Genomic DNA, 21167 nt, shown 5'->3' with positions numbered 1-21167 from the left:
AAAATAAAATTGAGAAAATTAAAAGAGGGGAGAAGCTATGCAGAAAATGTAAAATAGTAATAAGATATGGAATAGAATATAAAAATGAGCATGAACCTGAATTTCTGTCTGTACGAAGAAATGTAACCCGGGATTATGCTGCTTTCAAAAAAGATGTTTTATTTGTATTTTTTTTCTCTTTGTGAAAACTCAAATAAAATTTACAAAAAAAAAAAAAAAAAAAGATTATAGCAACAACCTCTTTTCCATTTCCTGGGCTCTTGGCTGGTGGATACATTTCTAAGAGGGGTCCGCCGTGCCCCCCTCCTCCAAAGTAAGATCATGGGTAAGGAGCAGCTTTGCTCCACAGCAACTTGGCAATCAGAAACATCAATGGCAATTGACATCAATGTCCACTGTGGATCTAGTTGCCAGACCTGGAAGGTAGAAGCCAAGGACCAGATAGCAGAACTGCTTGTGACCTGTTCCCCCCCGCCCAGTGCTTTATTCATCTCCATGTTGGATTGCTGTAATTCATTTGATATGGGACTGCCTTTGAAAAAGAAATCAGAATCTAATCCAGAATAAGGGTTACACCAAACTATCAATCTTAATCTTAATCACAGAATAAATGTAAGATATATATTTAATGGTGTGATACATTCATTTTTTTTCTTCCCTCTGTATTGCATTAGGTTCATCAGGAAAGTGTACATATGATTGAAGTAACAAGCAGATTGATTAATGAAACTGTAGCCAATCACCCAGAATGGGCCAAGTAAGTAATGCCATAACTGATAGGATATGATTATTCTCTTCATTTTGATATTGATTATGATTGTGCTTGGGTATGGAAAATGTGAGAAAGACCCTGTAATTTATTTTTGGCTTATTGTTGAATTTTGAAAGCATCTGAAACTAATAAGATATTGGCTTTAATGAGAAGAATGTTGCTAGATTGAGAAATACATGTAAAAACTCACCACAATCCCCAAATCATTCTGGAAGCTTTTGATACTGCCTCAATATCAAATTATTATCTTACCACTTTGTTATATCAAGTTCAAAATTCATGTGCTTAGAATTCCTAATTATACAGGGATAATTTTCTATAAATTAAATTATTTAAATTCTTCCTTGAATCCTAAAACAGAAGGATTATTTCAGGTCAGATAATAATTCTAACTGATAAAGAATTCTGCTTTCATAGTAGTCAGTGATATGCCAACAGGCACTTTCAAGCTGATTTTTTTACAATTGCATTTTTGTATTTATATACCTAGAAGTCAAATCAATATAATACTTCACTGGAAGAAACCATTTTCTAGCATTTTATCCACTTTTTTGCACCATATAGCAGGGTGATTTGCAGCATATCTTACACATGAACACAGTACTTGTTTGCTCTTCCTTAAATCAGATGTTTTGTTCAGAAAATGCCAACAGATTTTGGCATTTGATCCACCCAGACATGATCAAGCCAGTTTTTTCTCATTAAATCTGTTTTGCTGTATATTGTTATATTTCATTTTCTGAACTGAAAAGTTCTATCTTTTCTCACAACCACATTGTTTCAGTCTTTTTATCATTTTGACTCTCCTTTCCTGTACTTTGACACCTCTGCAGTATCAATTTTGAGGCGCATACAGGACAGCTACATAGAATTTACAGAATATAAATTACTTTAGGAGTTCGTTATTTTTGTACTTTTAAAAAAAGTGGTTTAATTTTTGTGGAATTTGAATTGTTAGATAATAAAGCATTTTAATCTCCAGATATAAGGGCTACAATAGAAATGAACTAATAGAAAATACTCTAAATCTAAGTGGAATTGTACTTTTTGATTTATTTAAGCATTATGATATTTGCAGTTTCTAAATCTTTTCTGATTGTTCTCAAACATATATCACCTTTATGCTATAGCCTTATATTGAGTCAATCTTTTCCTGGAACTATTTAAACTACTCAGGATGCATGTGAGCAAACAACATTGTTTAACAAAGGTAATAGCTAAAATAAATGAGATGCTCTCAGCCAAGAGGTCTCTTTCAAAATATTCTGCCTCTACTTAAACATAACTAACCCATGCTTAATTAGTTTCTTAATTAGAATATTATAAGGTGCTATTTGAAATGTTTTACTGAAATCAAAGCATTTATATTATTTCCAGAGTCAATTACAAAGTTAACCAATCTAAAATTGAGAAAAATTATCCTGGAAATACAAATCATTGGTGACTTTACATTGTTTTCTAAGTATTTAAAGATGAATATTGTCCACTCTAAAATCTTCCTTGACAGAGAACCAAAATTCTTAAACACTATAAATTACATTGCACTGGAGCAATTTATGATTGATCTAACAAGGGAGTATTCAGGACTTATTAAGAGAAATGCATGTAGTCGACTTGAATGAGAATAGTGACCATAATAAAGTAAAATTCAACATTTAGAGACACAATAATCTATGAAAAGATTGGTGAAAAGGAAATTTAAAGTGATGGTCGTAAGGACATGCTCCCTCCATACTGTTTGGCTGTTGCTTATCAACATAACAGTAAAGGGTCAGATAGAATGTATTCCTGAAATTATGAAAATGACTTCATAGTCTAAAAACAGGCCTACATGGTTTATTAGCATTGTAAAGGAAGCTATTAAGGACATAAAAGTATTATTTAGAAAGTAGATTATTTGGAAAAAAATTCAAAGAAAGAGTGAATTTTAAAGAGAGAGTCAAAAAAATTTTTTGAGTATATTGCTAAAATTGAAGACAGATAATAAAACATTTTTCAACTACAAGCTAACCAGCCATTGGGTTCTTGGATGAAGAAATTGTCAAAGCAGAAAAGGAAATTGCATTTTCTCTTCCAGAATCCACATCTTTTTGCAAAAGAGAAAATTCCAGCAAAGCCAGCAGGGTCTAGGATAATTGGCCATAACCTATGGCCGTGGCCGCTCTGACTTCCTCACTACAGCCAACCCACTGAAGGTGTTCATCTTCAGCTGCCCCATCACTGGCAATTTGCCAAGGGACACTTGTGCCTGGCCAATTTGTTGGATGGGACAATTAACTGTGTGTCCCTGAAGCCAATCCACACAACAGGAGTGGATCATTGCCTTCCCATTGGATGCAATCCCACTTGCTTAGCTTCTTGAAATGCTTGAATTCCCTCTCCAGCATTTGAAGTGGGTTGCAGATGGAATGGAAGGAAAGACTTTTTTTGCCTTGTTGAAAAATTTCTCAGGGTTCTTGCCCGGTGTGGAGGTTGTGTGAGGTATAGGGGCGAGAGAAAATGTCGTGGGGAATTAAGGAGGGCTGCACACTCTTCAGCAAGAAATGGGTTTCAGTGGACTTCAATTATCTCCATTGAAACTCCATTGCAGCATCAAAGAAAGCTAACCCTAAAGGGTATTTTATTCCCCTCCCTCCCAGCAAGAGATTCTTGCTTTGCATTCACATGATATATGCTACCCAACAAAGGAGATTCCTTTGGCATTTGCACGATACACTGTAGTCTCAAAAAGATAAACTGGGCAGCAAATGGAGGACAGTGGGGCGGGGGTTCCACGACAAGCTGGTGAATTGCAAGACTCCAAGCCAGGATTGGACAGGCAGCTGGGATGGAGGAATGAGAGAAAGAAAGAAGGGTGTTTTTTCTTTTAAAGTTATTTTAATTTTAATTTTTTTTTAAAAAAAATTAAACATTTCTTTAAAAGATATTTTTAGATATTTTTTTGAAAAGATAGTTTTTAGGGTTCTTTAAAGATATTTAGATTTTTTTAAATGTTTTTAAAGATTTTTTTCAAAGGATTTTAAAATAAAAAGTCCTACTTGTGAGGAATTGTTGTAAGCACTTTATTGAGTCCTATTGCAACTTCGAACAGTCATCCAAGTAACTTCTTCGGTCAAAATGAAAATGAAAATTAACAATGTCAACAGCATATAAAGTAAACTTATATAAGATGTTTTACAGATGGTATCTTGTATTGGCAAGACTGGCAAAGATGTTCAAAGATAAATCAGCTAAGTGTTGGAAATGCCATCAGACAACCAGAACATATTATCACATGTGGTGGTCATGTGTAGAAGCCAAGAGATATTGGACAAAAGTACATACATGATTGGAAAAGATGATAAAGCAACATATAGACTTAAAATCTGAAATATTTTTGTTAGGGATGATACCTGAAAGTTATAGCAAACAAAAGATATATTTAATTATTCTTAATTGTAGCTAGAATAGTATTTGCTCAAAACAGGAAAAGTGAAAAGATTCCCATAAAAGAGAATGTGATCAAGAAAATATTAGAATGTGCAAAAATGAGTAGATTAACACTGCAATTAAAGAAAAAGAACACACTGAATATTGTATGATTTAGGAATTATTTTATCAGTGGTTGAAAAAAAATGGAAGAAATTAAATATATGAACATAGAATATATATAGATAGAACATATGTGAATATAGAGGGGAAGGAGTTAAGAAGGGGATGGTTATAATGATAAAATATATCATGTATAGTAGTTTAAAATAAGAATGTCATTATTGTTTTTATGGTAAGGAAGTTGTATCAATCATAAATGTTATTGCACAAGATATTTGTACCCAGACGACACACTGTTTAAAGGAAAGATGGCATGTTTGTAAAAATAAAATAAAAATTTAAAAAAAGAAAAGATATGAAGATGATTCCATTTTAATGCAGTAAGTAAAGAGAAACTAAAAAGCCTTTTGATGAGGGTGAAAGAGGAGAGTGCAAAAGTTGGCTTGAAACTCAACATTAAAAAACTAGGTCCCACCACTTCCTGGCAGAAGGGGAAGAAACGGAAACAGTGACAGATATTATTTACTTGGGCTCCAAGATCACTGCAGGCGGTGACTGTGGTCATGAAATTAAAAGACTTTTCTTTGCAGGTAAAGCTATGGCAAACCTAGACAGCATATTAAAAAGCAGATACATCACCTTGCCAACAATGATCCATGTAATCAAAGCTATGGCTTTCCCAGTAGTAATGTATGGTTGTGAGAACTGGATCATAAGGAAGACTGAAACCGAAGAATTGATGCTTTCAAACTGTGTGTTGGAGAAGACTCTTGAAAGTCTCTTGGATTGCAAGGAGATTAAATCAGTCAATCCTAAAAGAAATTAACTTTGATTTTTCTTTGGAAGCATAATAGTGAAGCTGAAACTCAAATACTTTGACCACCAAATGAGAAAAAAGGACTGATTGGAAAAGACCCTGATGTTGGGAAAGATAGAAGGCAAAAGGAAAAGAGGATGACAGCTAATGAGATGGTTAGATAGTGTCATTGACACAGTGGCCATGGGTTTGAGCAGACTCTGGAAGAGAGTGACAGACCGGGTCCTGATGTGTTATGGTCCATGGGGTCACAAAGAGTTAAACGCTACTTAGCAAGTGAACAACAAAAATAATGTTACAGGAGAACATACTGAATAAGGTTGAAATTGATGTAAATATAGATTTAAACATAACAAAGTTACAGAATTATCATTCTTGTAACTTGTCAAGTTTAAATCCACATTTACATCAATTTCAGTCTTATAAATGATACACTGGATATACAGATGAAACTAATTAATGTTTTAATACTTAAAAGAGACATGCAAATATCAAACGAAGAGTGATTTAGATAACTTTTTTAAAATTGAATTTATGAAAGAGATTTGTTCAAGATTTGAAAATTCACAGAGAAAAAGAAAGAAAGGAAGAAAGGAAGGAAGGAAGGAAGGAAGGAAGAAAGAAAGAAAGAAAGAAAGAAAGAAAGAAAGAAAGAAAGAAAGAAAGAAAGAAAGAAAGAAAGAAAGAAAGAAAGAGAAAGAAAGAAAAATCAAGTACCAGGACATTTGAAGGAACTAAAAGCCAGTGTTATTAAAAAGGAAAGAAATATAGAGTTGGCTTATTTAATGAAGGTTATCTCTGGTAGCCCTTAATGAACTTTTGATGACTAGGAATGAATAACAAGGCTTTAAGAAATATGGAAAGAAGAGAGCATTGCTGTTTTAAGAGATGTGATAAGTTATGAAAGGGGAAGTTACTTTTTAATATTTTTTCTTCTTTTTTTTCTATATTTTTTTTTGCACTTCTATATTTTTAGTTTTATATTTTTATAGTTTGTATTAGTTTTTATTTTTTCTAATAGTAACATTTAATAAAATTATTATAAAAAAGAGAAAAAGGTGCTTATGGTTTATGAGTCTGTAGATTAGGAAAAAAAGCTTATAGAAAGAGGGAAATTATTATGTAACCTTAAAGAGAGAGGGTAAAATATAAATTTATTTATAATTGCTGTTAAAAAGACGGGAAGCTGCTTTTCTATAATCCTTTTTCATTTCTTTTCCTAATTTTCTTAGGTATTTACTAATGTTATTTTCTTTATTTCTTTTTTAACATTTGCATTATATTCTTAAAAATGTTTTCAGTAAAAAATATATTTACAATGGGAGGCTCTGGTCCCGAAAAATCTATATGGAAATTTGGTATTTCACATTATTCTGCCATTGTTTGAAAAATATGAATATATTTCAGACAAATAACAAGGCCAAGGATTTTTGTAGTAGCATTTCAATTGCTACTGTTCAATATGCTGATCTTTCAGAAAAACTTATAAATCTGAATGTATGCTATTTGGCATGAGAAACTACATTTAAACAACTTCATTGTTCCTATTAAAAGTACCAAGTTGTCTATCCTAATTTATTTATTGAGTATACATGCAATTAGAATATATGCAACCAGAATGCATTTTTTACATTTGTATTTCTTAATTAGTTGGCTTCCCGAAGCTCAAGTCATTCAGAAGGCTTTGAATTCAGCTGCTACTAATGTTTATCAGTATGGGCGAGAATGGATAACGCATAAGGTAATGATAAGATTCCTCTTTGGAGATTAATGTTCTGCTGTTTCTTACTTTCTTTTCAAAAAGATTCATGACTGCAAAAATAACCTTTGATTTATATTTAATATTGACATTGTTTGCAAATAGTTTGTCTTTAACTAAGCATTAATAAAAATACATTTTGTGCTATTCATCAAATTTCATAGCAGTCTGCAAAACAAAACTATAAAAAGTATGTTAAAATAGATATATCAAATTACCTGAATTAAAAACATAAACTTGCAGTTATTAAACTATAATTTGTAAATGTTAAATAAGCTTTTAATTCTCCTATCCCCTCTAATATCATTATGGGATCAGGTTTTAACAGTTATTTGTTTACCTACTAAGTCCAATAAAAACTGGTACAAGCATATTTGGAAAATGTACAAGCATATTTGGAAAAGCTGCTTTTCTATAATCCTTTTTCATTTCTTTTCCTAATTTTCTTAGGTATTTACTATTGTTATTTTCTTTATTTCTTTTTTAACATTTGCATTAGATTAGTCCTTATTAAGCAGTATTAGCTGAGGCAAAAAAACACACCAACCAGTTGGTTCTAAAATAAAATAGTGCAGTTCTGGATTTGATAATCTAAATTCTCTTGCTTTTCTTGTTCCTTTTAAATACATTCTGATTACTGTCATGATTTAATTATACCAACCAAAGTCGTAACTATTTAAATTATTATTGCTACAATTTAAATACTATTCAAATGCTATGTAATGTTTTCAAACTGAATCACAATATAAAAAAAATCAATAAATAAAGGTCATTTGAAATGTGTGTGTGTGTGTGTGCGCGCGCATACATACACAAGTTAGAAATGTTGAAAAATAGATTTACAAATTATATATGTATATATATAAATATTTGTAAATCTATTTTTCAACATTTGCAATATTCCTAACAAGTGAATGAATAAATAGTATGGACATTTTTCTATCTAAAATAGTTTCTTTGGTTAATCGATATTTAGTAAATATAAAATAATTGGTCAATGAATATGTTCCTTTTCAAATATTTTGACACATTTTTAATATTTTATAGCTTGATAAAATATTAGGAGAAAAAGTAAATAATACTGCTATGATTGAAAAACAAGTTCTGGAACTTTGGGACAGACTATATCATACTTGGTTTGCAAAAGTAAGTATCTTTTTTTATATTGACAGTATATTGATCCAAGAGAAATTGTAGCATATTTTATTAATAGTTACAAAGATAAATTCCATCTGATATGATTATGTAAATATCTCTTTCAAGATGCATGATTCTGTTAAGGACCTTGGTACTTCCAATGAAAGGACTAAGGAAGCATGGGCTACCGTGACATCTGAAGAGTGCCTAACAATTATTGATTTACATTGATTTACCAATACACATGACAATATATACTGTATTATAACAACTGATGTTGGTGACTAGATAAACCTATTTCTTTCTCTTTCCTAGGGATAGTCTAGCTACAAAAATCACATACTATAAACATGAATCTATATAAATATTTGTATTTGAATGCATTCTGTGTGGATGTGTCTTTTTGCTTGGTTTGGAAGCTATAGAATGTGTGACCAAGTTGCTGAATTACTTTTTATATGTAAGGTCCTAAAGAACTTGAGATTGGAATTTCTGACCTATTGTCCTTGTCACTACAAATCAGGACAATTGCTAAAATAATCTAAAGTGGTCCTGATACAACAACAAAAAACCTCATATATCATCTGGCAGTTATTTGCAGACAGGTCTTGAATAGAGATGACTTCACTTTGAAACACTGTCCCTTTTCCTGACATTTCTGCAGTTCTGTTTTGCTCTCAGATTCATGAGTCTAGAACAATTCCTCCTGACCACATAATCATGTCCATTTCACCATGGCTTTTCCAGCCATGCTGACCCACCCCAGCTCTTCATCCATGGTTTGCCCTGCACCAATGATATACCACTGGCATTACAACTCCACCGCTTCTGCAAAGCTGCATAGTTGAGGCCATTGCACCGCGACACAGATCTTCACAGCAAATTCCTTCCCCAGGACAATTAAACACTGTGCCCACTGGCAAAGGGCGCAGGGAGCATCAGCAACTTCAGCGGCAGCCAGCAGCATTCAAATGGTGGGCAGGAGGTGCAGGTGCAATTTTGGGAATGGACCCAGTTTAGAGATGAGGCAGACAATCAGATTTGGCTAAACAAAGGTATTTTTAAAAAGTTCCATGCCTCAACATAATTTGCAGGATCGTTATTGTCTCATTGAGCTTTTTAAAGAGAAATTCAGCTAAGGGCTGCGTTGTCCCCTACCCTCCTTTCTTAGTTTCAGACAATGTTCAGCCATTTCTTAGTCTGTGAAACTTGATCAGGAACAAAAGAACAAAAAAGAGATGTTTTCTATATGTTTCTCTATATTTCAATCCCAGGTTTAAGGAAAAATTCAATTGATATTTTCCCTGTTCAAAAAGTATAGAAATCCTGTTGTGAGACTCTAAAAACTCCCCACCCCCAACAATGCCTTCCTTGCTTCCATATGTTGAGGACAGAGGTTTTAAGAACAACATATATAAAAAAGGGAAAAATAAAAGAAAAAACAATTCAACCCCAGCAAGGAGTTGAAATAAATCAGCATTCAACCACTAATCAACTTTTAAAGCAGAAAATGTTTGTTTCAGAAAATGAAACAAAAAGTTCAAAAAGTGAAAGTTAATGTCCATGTGTGCTTAGGAAAAGGAAACTACTGACACAAAGATATATATTGCCTATATACGCCTATTAGCTTTGATTTCTTCCAGAGGGAATTGGAATCTTCAGGACCCCCCCTTCCCAACTGCGTCCACAATTGTCCAGAAGCCTTCTTGGGTCATTCCAAAATGCTTCCATTCAAAATTAGGGAACAGTACTGCTAAAGAACCAGTTTTGGCAGTAAAATTAACAGATCATTGATAAGAGAAAAAGAAGTTCTTACTGTGCAGCAGCCATTTTGGGAGGAAGTCCAACCCCTCAAAGTCTTCATGAATTTTTAGATTGTTCATGAATCCAGGCATTTATTATATGAAAATAATTTAATGAATACTATTTTAATAGTTCTATAAATCATCATTATCATAATAACAGTGACTCCTTGTCAAACTCGGGGGTCAATAATGACCACTTTGAGACATTATGCTATAAAGTGTAATTTCTACTGAGATCTGTAATCTAGGCTAATCCAATTTTTGTTTGAAAAGTACTTTGTTCCTTTTGTCTTGTAAAATTTAATACATGAAATGTTTTATAATATTTTGCTTTTGTTTTATAGAATACAACTCATTCTGGACAACAAAAAAGTCACAAAAAGCATTTAAATCGTGAGCATAGTTGGACAAGTGACATGCTTGATTGGCAGGATATTGCTTCTTTTATTCATGAGAATATTGAAACATTTCTTTCGGTATATGGTTTTTGTAATAAATATAACAGGAAATACTAATTTATAATTTCATTCATTTTAACAAAAATAAAAGCAGATAGGCATAGAATTGTCATCCTTTTGACATTGGGTCATCCTTTTAAAGATCCTTTTAAAGATACTTCATTTATCTTAACAGAGAAACAGAATAACTGTGGGTGGCAAAATTCTTGGCCTCATTAAAATCAGCATCTGAAATTCATTTTTGGCTCTTCATCAAAATTTTGAAGTGCTGCTTGTTGTTCTTATAAACCTTAGTATATGTTTTCCTGTCTACTTATTTTTCTTCAGTTGCTGTTTTTCCTGACTCCTGTGAATTCCTAGCCTTCATTACCCTAAATTTGTTCCATCATTATCATTATTCTTTTTTAAACTATCTCTGTATTGACCTCCTTCTACATGCAAGCTATTCTCTGTCACATATAATTACATACGTACGTGCCTTTGAGTCAGATACAGCAAAAATGAAAAAGCATAAAAACAATATGGAAATAGCATAAAGGGAAGGGTGATGGTAGTTATAATATATTTACTATAATATGTAGGTCTTAACACTTTTTAAAAGGTTAAAAAGAGTAGACTACAGGGAAAACTCGAAAAATTAGAATATCGTGCAAAAGTTCATTTATTTCAGTAATGCAACTTAAAAGGTGAAGCCGTGATTTGTCATAATTGAGATGATTATGGCTTACAGCTCATGAAAACCCCAAATCCACAATCTCAAAAAATTAGAATATTGTGAAAAGGTTCAATATACTAGGCTCAAAGTGTCCCATTCTAATCAGCTAATTAAGCCATAATACCTGCAAAGGGTTCCTTTAAATGGTCTCTCAGTCTGGTTCAGTAGGAAGCACAATCATGGGAAAGACTGCTGACCTGACTGTTGTGCAGAAAACCATCATTGACACCCTCCATAAGGAGGGAAAGCCTCAAAAGGTAATTGCAAAAGAAGTTGGATGTTCCCAAAGTGCTGTATCAAAGCACATTAATAGAAAGTTATGTGGAAGAGAAAAGTGTGGAAGAAAAAAGTGCACAAGCAGCAGGGATGACCGCAGCCTGGAGAGGATTGTCAGGAAAAGGCCATTCAAAAGTGTTGCGGACTTTCACAAGGAGTGGACTGAGGCTGGAATCAGTGCATCAAGAGCCACCATACACAGATGGATCCTGGACATGGGCTTCAAATGTCGTGTTCCTCTTGTCAAGCCGCTCCTGAACAACAAAAAACAGAGGTGTCTTACCTGGGCTAAAGAAGAGTCTGGAGGAAGAATGGAGAGGCACACACTGCAAGATACTTGAAGTCCAGTGTGAAGTTTCCACAGTCTGTGTTGATTTGGGGGAAGCCATGTCATCTGCTGGTGTTGGTCCACTGTGCTTCATTAAGTCCAGGGTCAACGCAGCCGTCTATCAGCAGATTTTGGAGCACTTCATGCTTCCTTCCGCAGATGAGCTTTATGGGGATGCTGACTTCATTTTCCAGCTAGACTTGGCACCTGCCCACACTGCCAAAAGCACCAAAACCTGGTTCAATGACCGTGGGATTACTGTGCTTGATTGGACAGCAAACTCGCCTGACCTGAACCCCATAGAGAATCTATGGGGCATTGCCAAGAGAAAGATGAGAGACATGAGACCGAACAATGCAGAAGAGCTGAAGGCCGCCATTGAAGCATCCTGGTCTTCCATAACACCTCAGCAGTGCCACAGGCTGATAGCTTCCATGCCACGCTGCATTGAGGCAGTAATTGCTGCAAAAGGGGCCCAAACCAAGTACTGAGTACATATGCATGCTTATACTTTTCAGAGGTCCGATATTGTTCTATGTACAATCCTTGTTTTATTGATTGCATGTAATATTCTAATTATCTGAGATTGTGGAATTGGGGTTTTCATGAGCTGTAAGCCATAATCATCGCAATTATAACATCATGGCTTGAACTATCTTGCTTTACGAGTCTATCTCATATATTAGTTTCACCTTTTAAGGTGCATTACTGAAATAAATGAACTTTTGCACGATATTCTAATTTTTTGAGTTTCACCTGTATTTCCTTTACATGTCTAGATTATGAGCATGTGTAGTGAATCAGGAGAATCCCTATTTTAAATGATGTATTCTGCTTCTGTTCTGCAAACCGAGCTGACCCCACTCTTGAACCTGAGGCCAAAGATAAATTGCTATAGAAAAAAACATTGTCTTTCTTTAAAATAAATACAGGGATAAAATTGCAATTTAAATGAATAATGATTAGGCCTATATGTTTAAAACATATTGTAATTTATGCAGGTATGCATATACTATTTACTAGTCTTGCCTTTAGGTTACAAATTCATAACTGCTTATGAATGGAAGACTGCTTAAGATACTGAATCCAATTTTCTGCTCAATAAGTTAAACTATTTCAATAACAGATCATCCAGAATGGTTTCCCTCTTAGAGTCAATCAAACTATGTTTTCTTATAAGTTAAATGTATTATTCCATAGCCTGTGCTGTATGATAATGCATCTAATTCTGCATCTTTTTATAGATCTTAGAATCCCTTTGGATAGTGATGAGTCATAATGTTACCCTTCTTTTTACCACAGTTACAACTTTGGTAACAGTCCTTTTCCACAGTGGCACTGCAGTTCTTAATTTTGTTCTTTCACTGGTAAGTATGACTACATTATTTGTATGGACTTAACATGATATTTATAGTGAGCAGAATATGTGGACACCTTTGGCCTGGATATCTAGCACAAATTCTCTTGTGAGCTTTTTTGCAAAATTATGCATTAATAGCAAAATATGAGAAAAATAGGGTAGTTTCATACATTGCAGGCTTTTGAGATATTTATTTATTTATTTGTATTCTGCCTTTATTATTTTTACAAATCATTCAAGACAGCAAACATAACCAATAGACCTTTTTCCTCCTATTTTCCCCACAACAATCTTGTGAGATGGATTGGATTGGAAAAGAGTGACTGGCACATATGATTCCTTTATTATTCCATTCATTTTGTGTACTTGGAATGCAAAAGTGCACTATGTTATTTATCTCAGGCAGAAAAATATTTGAGGTCAGTGTAAATTCATCCACTGCAATATAAGTATTGTTACCTCAAAATGCTATGCATCTGCTGTACTAGAAGCTCTATTTTTTCTCCACATAGATAGACATTCATTCTAATCCTTATTGTGATCTTTGACTAGACAACCTGTAACACATTGGGTCATCCTTTTAAAGATACTTCATTTATCTTAACAGAGAAACAGAATAACCGTGGGTGGCAAAAAAACAAACAAACAGTGGCAGTGTGAGCAACTTCCAATGTCTTGCAAGCTTCTTTAGTTACTTGGAAATCATGCTTGTCACTTTTCTGGGAGAAGAGGATCAAAGGAATGACCACAGAAGGCAAAAAAACAGAGGGAGAATGAGTGATTTCTGACTTTCTGATGACTTCCCCAATGACTTTGCTTGTAGGAAGCAGGCAGGAAATTTGGAAATCACTCATCATTACCCCTGACTGACTGGATGAACTGCCTGCCACTTTGCTGGGGAAAAGGGTGAACAGAGAACCACTGATGTAAGGAAAATTGCACTCCCATTCTTCATCCCAGCATGTCTCCAAGGGCTTCCTCCCTTCAGGGAAGAAGTGGGCTTACCCATTGCCTGCCAGTGCTCTCCAGTAGCCATCTCACCAGCAGCCACCCTTTCTCATCTTTCCCTCACTGCCTACCACCATTAAAAGGTTTCAAATATCAAGCCAATTGGGTGCAGGAACCAGAGAGAGATGGAAAAGAGGGTGTGGATATACCCAATCCATTTTCTTTATGCCACACACCAGTGGCTTTCTGAAAAGATTAGTCAGAAGGCACAGTTGTGCTGTAGCAGACACAATTTTGTCAAATTTTATCCCAAAGGAGCAATGGATTTTGGATGTATTCTGTAAGTTGAGATATCTTGGTTCAAAACTTGTTCTGTGGTGCACCTTTTTGCCCAGTTGAAGGTTGTAAACAAACAGGCATAAGAGCTTTAGTAGTATATACATTGTACACTACAGTCCATGTCAAATAGCTTTTGAAAATATATAAAATATATAAAATAAATAAAATATGAATTTAGAAACATGATGCTCACATTATCTGTATCCTTCTCTGATCTTAATAGAGAGTTAAACACTTATTCAGTTGGAAAGATGGTATTTTCAAAGTCCAAAGAAATGGGGTGCCAAGAAATATTCTATCTCATTGTGCTCTCTGAACAGCTCTGACCAAGATTCCATCTAAAGAAAAAGGCAATGTGGGGAAAACAGCTTCTGATAATGTGTTTTAGAAATTATTTATTTGCTGGAAGTAGATTTGCTTCTCCTTCATTTTTTCTTTCTTTCACAATACTCTAAATTTTGAGTCATGTTTTCTTCTCTTTTACAGGTGATATTCCTGACCACATTATTCTACCTTTTAAGTTCCAGTGATGAATACTATAAGCCAGTGAAGTGGGTGATCAATTTGATCCCTTTGTTGCAGTCTGATGCATCTTCAAACATAATCAGTGAATCTGTGGAGGAAGCCATAAGGTACAGTAGTTAATGGAATTATGCATGGCTTGCAACAATTTTTCCTGCCTATTTATAAAAATGCTAAAAAAAATTCATTAGTACAAAAATCCTAGACTGAAGCCAGAGACATCAAAACAACTTTTTGTTCCCCTATGAGGTAATAGTGGGCATTTCAAATTTTGTCTGAAGAAATTCTAAAAAGTTGTTTCTTAGAATAGTTGTTTTTTATATTTAGACTGACATTATAGGCTATATTTAATGGCTGAATGTAATTGTTAATGTATTCTTTATATTTAATTTTAGTCCCATTTTTTCAGTGTGCCCCAATTCATTCCCAATTTAAAAGCATGCTCATTTTCTTCCAAAGCAGTCCCCTTTGTGTATATTCAGTCTATAGATTTAATCCTCCTTTACCAACTTGGAGCCATGTTATATCTAAACTATGTTTTCTTGTCCTATATTTAAATTATTTCTCATGAGTATAGTGAGATCAATCAATTAATCAGAATATAGCTGGAAGGGACCTTGAAGGTCTTCTATTCCAGCCCCCTGCTCAAACAGGATACCCTATACCATTTCAGACAAGTGACTGTCCAGTGTCTTCCTAAAAATCTTCCTAGAAACCCTTAAAAACCTTAACCACATAATCTTACATTTTCTCATCTCCATTGTTTTTATTGGCATACCGACAGATGGCATGAACATCTCGGTGACAGTTTCTGCATATATGAGCACCACTGGTTTCCTTTAAACAGAACTACAGGTAGCAGAAATGAAAGCCTCTTCAGTAACCATGTCTTCACCATAACTTTTGTTTCTTCCATCATGGAATATAATCTCATCTATGTTTTGTGCAGTAGGCTCTCTCTTGCATAGGGTGATAGGTTTCTTCTTGCATTGCTTGAATGTTTTATATTATTTTTTCTAGTTGTTCCTTAGTGTGTTTATCTTGTAAAACATCTTGAGATAGGGAAGAGATTGTGAGCTCCGCTTTAGCTTTGTGGCCAAAGAGTGCTCCATATGGTGTTCTCTTAATCCCAGAATGAAAGGCCCTGTTTTCATAAATTGGATGAAATGTGGTTCTCATTCTACTGGTTAGGTTTTTTTAATCTTGCATCCAAGTATACAGAATATTTTCAATGTTCCAAAAAGCTCTTTTGACACTATCCTGGTTTTGTGAGTAGCGAGACTTGTCATTGATGACCTTCAAAGTTGACCAATACTTCTTTAGGCTGCTCAACACATTATTAGTAAATTCCCTGCTGTTGTCAGATTGTAGAATCAATGGTGTATCAAGCAATGTAAAAATGTGCATGAAATTGTATGTTACTTCTGCTTTCTTTAACGTCAGAGCCTTGAGAACCACAAACTTAGTTAGGCAATCTTGGTACACTATTATAAACTTGTATTCTCTGTCAGTATGGGGCTGAAGATGGATGAGATTGACCTGACAAAACTATAGGCTTTACCACATCTTTTTAAAAATCTTTTTTTTCCTGGCACAGCTCACAAATGTTCAATATAATGACAAATAATGTTCATATGCTTGGGTGAAAGTTCTGTCAAATCCTCCATGGCCAATGGCCAAATGAGCTTCATGAAGTATATTAAGTAATTCAAAGTCCATGATGTAAAACTGGATAGCACTGATGTCTTCTCTACAGGATAAATCAACTTACTTTTGTTTTCTATCACAACATAGTGATTTAGCAGCCAATAGTACTGTGGCTTCTTCTTAGTAGTAGTCTAAGTAGTCATCTTAGCCTTTTTCACATTGCTCACTAAATTTTGTAAATTAGTAAAACACAGTTTTTAGAACATTGGTTCATACTTTAGATAATTTTTCATAGAATCATCATTGCGTGTCAACATGCTATGATTCTTGCCCAGACACTTACAGCTTGCTCTGCCATTCTCATACAGCAAAGTATGGGCTAGTACCGTGATAGCGAATCTATGGCACGCATGCCACAGATAGCACACAGAGCCATTTGTGTGGGCATGCACGCCCCAGCCAAACTTACCTGCACTGTGCATGTGTGTGCCTCACAGCTGATTTTCGGCCCGTTTGAGGCCATTTTCGCCCTCCCGGAGGCTCAAGAGAAGCCTCTGCAGCCTTGGGAGGCTGAAAAATGGGCCTTCTGGAAATACCAAAAGTGCCCATTTTCAGCCTCCGGAGGGCCTCTGGAGCCCGGGGGAGGCCATTTTTGCCCTCCCGGGGGCTTGAGGGAGGAGGGCAAAAATGGCCTCCCCGGGATTCCAGAGGCCCTCCAAAGGCTGAAAACGGGCACTTCTGGTATTTCCAAAGGCCCGTTTTTCAGCCTCCCAAGGTTCAAAAGGCTTGCCTTTTGCCATTGCATAGAATGCCTAGGAAATGTGTGAAATATTAAGTATTTCATACTTTGATGTTCATATTTTGGCATTCTATATATTTCCTTGGTATTCTATAAAATGACTAATTTCATACATAGATGGTAACATACATGTACAACATTTAATTTATCGAAATGTGTATTATTGTTAGTGTAGTACAATCTTATTAGATCCAATGATTTATCACTGACGTAGAATAACTTTATTGTCACTTTAAATGTTAGTATAGCATAGATAATCTTTCCAGATCCAATGAAAATGTGATTCATCCCAAGAAGTCTTGCCAAAGTAAAGCATACTCTGATAACTCATAAAGAGGAGCTCTTTTAAGTATTTTCCTCCCACACAAACTACTTAATCTTTGCTTCTTTTTTTTTGCTCCTCTGGAATGAACTGCCTCCCTCCTGAGAATTTAGCTTACATATTCCATTATAGGAATTGATCAACCTGACTGACATCATGAACTGAGAAGAGTGACTAGCCCAACATTATCCAGCCAGCTTTCATGTTGAAGGTGGGATTAGAACTAACAGTCTCTTGGTTTCTAGCCTAGTGCCTTAAACATTAGACCAAACTGGCTCTTACCTTCAATTATTGTAAACTACAGAATTAGAATATTGTGCAAAAGTTCATTTATTTCAGTGATGCAACTTAAAAGGTAAAACTAATATATGAGATAGACTCATTACATGCAAAGCAAGATAGTTCAAGCTGTGATTTGTCATAATTGAGATGATTATTACATAATTGAAATGATTATGATTATTTCAGCTCATGAAAACCCCAAATCCACAATCTCAGAAAATTAAAATATTGTGAAAAGGTTCAATATTCTAGGCTCAAAGTGTCCCACTCTAATCCGCTAATTAAGCCATAACACCTGCAAAGGGTTCCTGAGCCTTTAAATCAGGGGTGTCCAACCTTTCACCTTCCCTGGGCCACATTAGAAGATGAAAATTTGGTTTGGGCCGCACATAATTAATTAAATTAAATTAAATTAAATTAAATTAAATTAATTAAATTAAATTAAATTAAATTAAATTAAATTAAATTAAATTAAATTAAATTAAATTAAATTAAATTAAATTAAATTAAATTAAATAATTAAATTAAATTAAATTAAATTAAATTAAATTATTATTTATTATTTATTTTAAAAATTATTTTTTATTTTATAATTTTCCGGCCAAATTTTGCGGGGAAACTCGCCCGCCTCGCGCCTACCTCTCCTCCTGCAAATGCAGCAGCGGTGGCGGCGGCAACAGCAGGAGGTGGTGGGGCAGGACTTTTGGGCTGCGGCTGCCCGCCTTTTCTGTTGCTCGCCTCGCCCCGCCTCGCACCTGCCTCTCCTCCTCCTCCTCGCTGGATCTTTCATGAAGGTTGGGGTGGGCGTTGGGCCACATTACGAGGCGACCTGGGCCGCATGCGGCCCGCGGGCCGCGGGTTGGACAAGCCTGCTTTAAATGGTCTCTCAGTCAGGTTCAGTAGGAATCACAATCATGGGAAAGACTGCTGACCTGACAGTTGCGCAGAAAACCATCATTGACACCCTCCATAAGGAGGGAAAGCCTCAAAAGGGAATTGCAAAAGAAGTTGGATGTTCCCGAAGTGCTGTATCAAAGCACATTAATCGAAAGTTATGTGGAAGGGAAAAGTGTGGAAGAAAAAGTTGCACAAGCAGCAGGGTTGACCACAGCCTGGAGAGGGTTGTCAGGAAAAGGCCATTCAAAAGTGTTGGGGACTTTCACAAGGAGTGGACTGAGGCTGGAGTCAGTGCATCAAGAGCCACCATACACAGATGGATCCTGGACATGGGCGTCAAATGTCGTATTCCTCTTGTCAAGCTGCTCCTGAACAACAAACAACATCAGAAGTGTCTTACCTGGGCTAAAGAAAAAAAGAACTGATCTGTTGCTCAGTGGTCCAAAGTCCTCTTTTCTGATGAGAGCAACGTTTGCATCTCATTTGGAAACTTAGGACCCAGAGTCTGGAGGAAGAATGGAGAGGCACACACTGCAAGATGCTTGAAGTCCAGTGTGAAGTTTCCACAGTCTGTGTTGATTTGGGGAGTCATGTCATCTGCAGGTGTTGGTCCACTGTGCTTCATTAAGTCCAGGGTCAATGCAGCCGTCTACCAGCAGATTTTGGAGCACTTCATGCTTCTTCTGCAGACGAGCTTTATGGTGATGCTGACTTAATTTTCCAGCTGGACTTGGCACCTGCCCACACTGCCAAAAGCACCAAAACCTGGTTCAATGACCGTGGGATTACTGTGCTTGATTGGACAGCAAACTCGCCTGACCTGAACCCCATAGAGAATCTATGGGGCATTGCCAAGAGAAAGATGAGAGACATGAGACTGAACAATACAGAAGAGCTGAAGGCCGCTATTGAAGCATCCTGGTCTTCCATAACACCTCAGCAGTGCCACAGGCTGATAGCTTCCATGCCATGCCACATTGAGGCAGTAGTTGCTGCAAAAGGGGCCAAACCAAGTACTGAATACATATGCATGCTTATACTTTTCAGAGGTCTGATATTGTTCTATGTACAATCCTTGTTTTATTGATTACATGTAATATTCTAATTTTCTGAGATTGTGGATTTGGGGTTTTCATGAGCTGTAAGCCATAATCATCACAATTATGACACATCATGGTTTGAGCTATCTTGCTTTGCATGTAATGAGTCTATCTCATATATTAGTTTCACCTTTTAAGTTGCATTACTGAAATAAATGAAATTTTGCATTTTTTGAGTTTCATCTGTAAAGCTACCTCTGAAGAGATCAGTTCAGATGTTGCCTTTTGTAATTCAGGTATTTAGCTCTAGGTCAAATTCCGTGTTAGTAATAGAGTCAAAATAGGGTGTCTATTTTGTTATAGTTATGTTTTATCACTGTGGTGCTAGACAGATTATTGGTTTCAGGGGGCTATCTAAGTAGAATGTTTGTGTAAAGGTTACATTATAATCAGAAGAAAGAACTTATCCTAGACCAAAGAAAGTATTAATCACAAAGTCATTATTGATGGTTATTGGTATTGATCATTCAGTAAATGTACATTTAATCTATTATTTGTTTTTAATAAAACATAGCTCTTGGTAATTCCCCATTACACCCTTAGATTACTGAGTCAGGAAGAAGAGGCATGTATCTGATTCTGGGAGATCAATGGAACAATTTTTTTCCTGATGGCTGGGAATATATAATCTCAGTTAGTCTTGTTCCAGAACCCAAGTTTATATTGTTCCTTCATTGTTTTATTAGCAGGAACACTTCAACATTTAAAAATATTAGGACAATTTCAGTTGTATTCTGCTATTGAATTATTTCAATTTGTGTTCTCTCAGAATACTTGTTCTCAAAGTCAAAATGAAATTATTTTCCATTTCATCCACATTCCTAGAAAAAAACTGAAATCCTATAATTTTTATTGCTTTTATATAATGTATTAAACTAAACTTATTGATTCCTTCAACTTAAGGAAGGAACTTTATACTTTATTTATTTATCCATTAATGTGCTATATTTTTACTTAGCTTTCATTTTCTCAAAAGAATCTTTTCAAAATAATTCTGTTTTGCAAGTTAGATATTTAACTTCCCCTTAGTTTTTATCCAGAAGAAAATAAAAGTTATTTATTTTCTAAAAGATAAAGATTCTTTCCCTTCAGTGTTTTTGTTCACCATATCTTTATTTTGTCAAGCATAATATTTAGGCATTATTTTTATATGATAAATTTTGCCTTCATGTCCTGAAGAATTTATTCTATATAATATAGCATATTGATATTAATATGTCTGGAGCTACTTGTAAATAATGTTCAAATTCCTAGGTAAAACTGATAAATTTGGAAATGATGGGTTCACATATATACTGAATATACTGAATATATACTGAACACACAGTCTATTCTTGAAACCAAACAAGCTAA

At 35.0% G+C, this 21167-nt stretch overlaps 1 protein-coding gene across 2 annotated transcripts in view; it reads left to right on the top strand.

Moving 5' to 3' along the window:
- The window catches only part of TMEM245 (transmembrane protein 245), a 70845-nt gene that overhangs the window by 23839 nt on the left and 25839 nt on the right, over window positions 1-21167 (top strand). For both annotated transcript variants that reach the window (XR_015745912.1, XM_087946863.1), the window contains exons 8-13: window positions 675-757; window positions 6771-6861; window positions 7927-8025; window positions 10166-10297; window positions 12843-12965; window positions 14732-14877. Coding sequence is in view for 1 of the 2 variants with exons in the window: in XM_087946863.1 (XP_087802989.1) it covers window positions 675-757; window positions 6771-6861; window positions 7927-8025; window positions 10166-10297; window positions 12843-12965; window positions 14732-14877 (674 nt within the window). In the remaining variant the exon portion in view is untranslated. The remainder of the gene's footprint in view (window positions 1-674; window positions 758-6770; window positions 6862-7926; window positions 8026-10165; window positions 10298-12842; window positions 12966-14731; window positions 14878-21167) is intronic.

The sequence above is a fragment of the Notechis scutatus genome, chromosome Z (assembly GCF_049901735.1).
Source record: "Notechis scutatus isolate UNSWTSFEM ecotype Mainland chromosome Z, rNotScu1.2, whole genome shotgun sequence".
NCBI lineage: Eukaryota > Metazoa > Chordata > Lepidosauria > Squamata > Elapidae > Notechis > Notechis scutatus.
The sequence above is the reverse complement of the archived record's forward strand: the minus strand, read 5'-3'. Positions and strand labels throughout refer to the sequence as shown.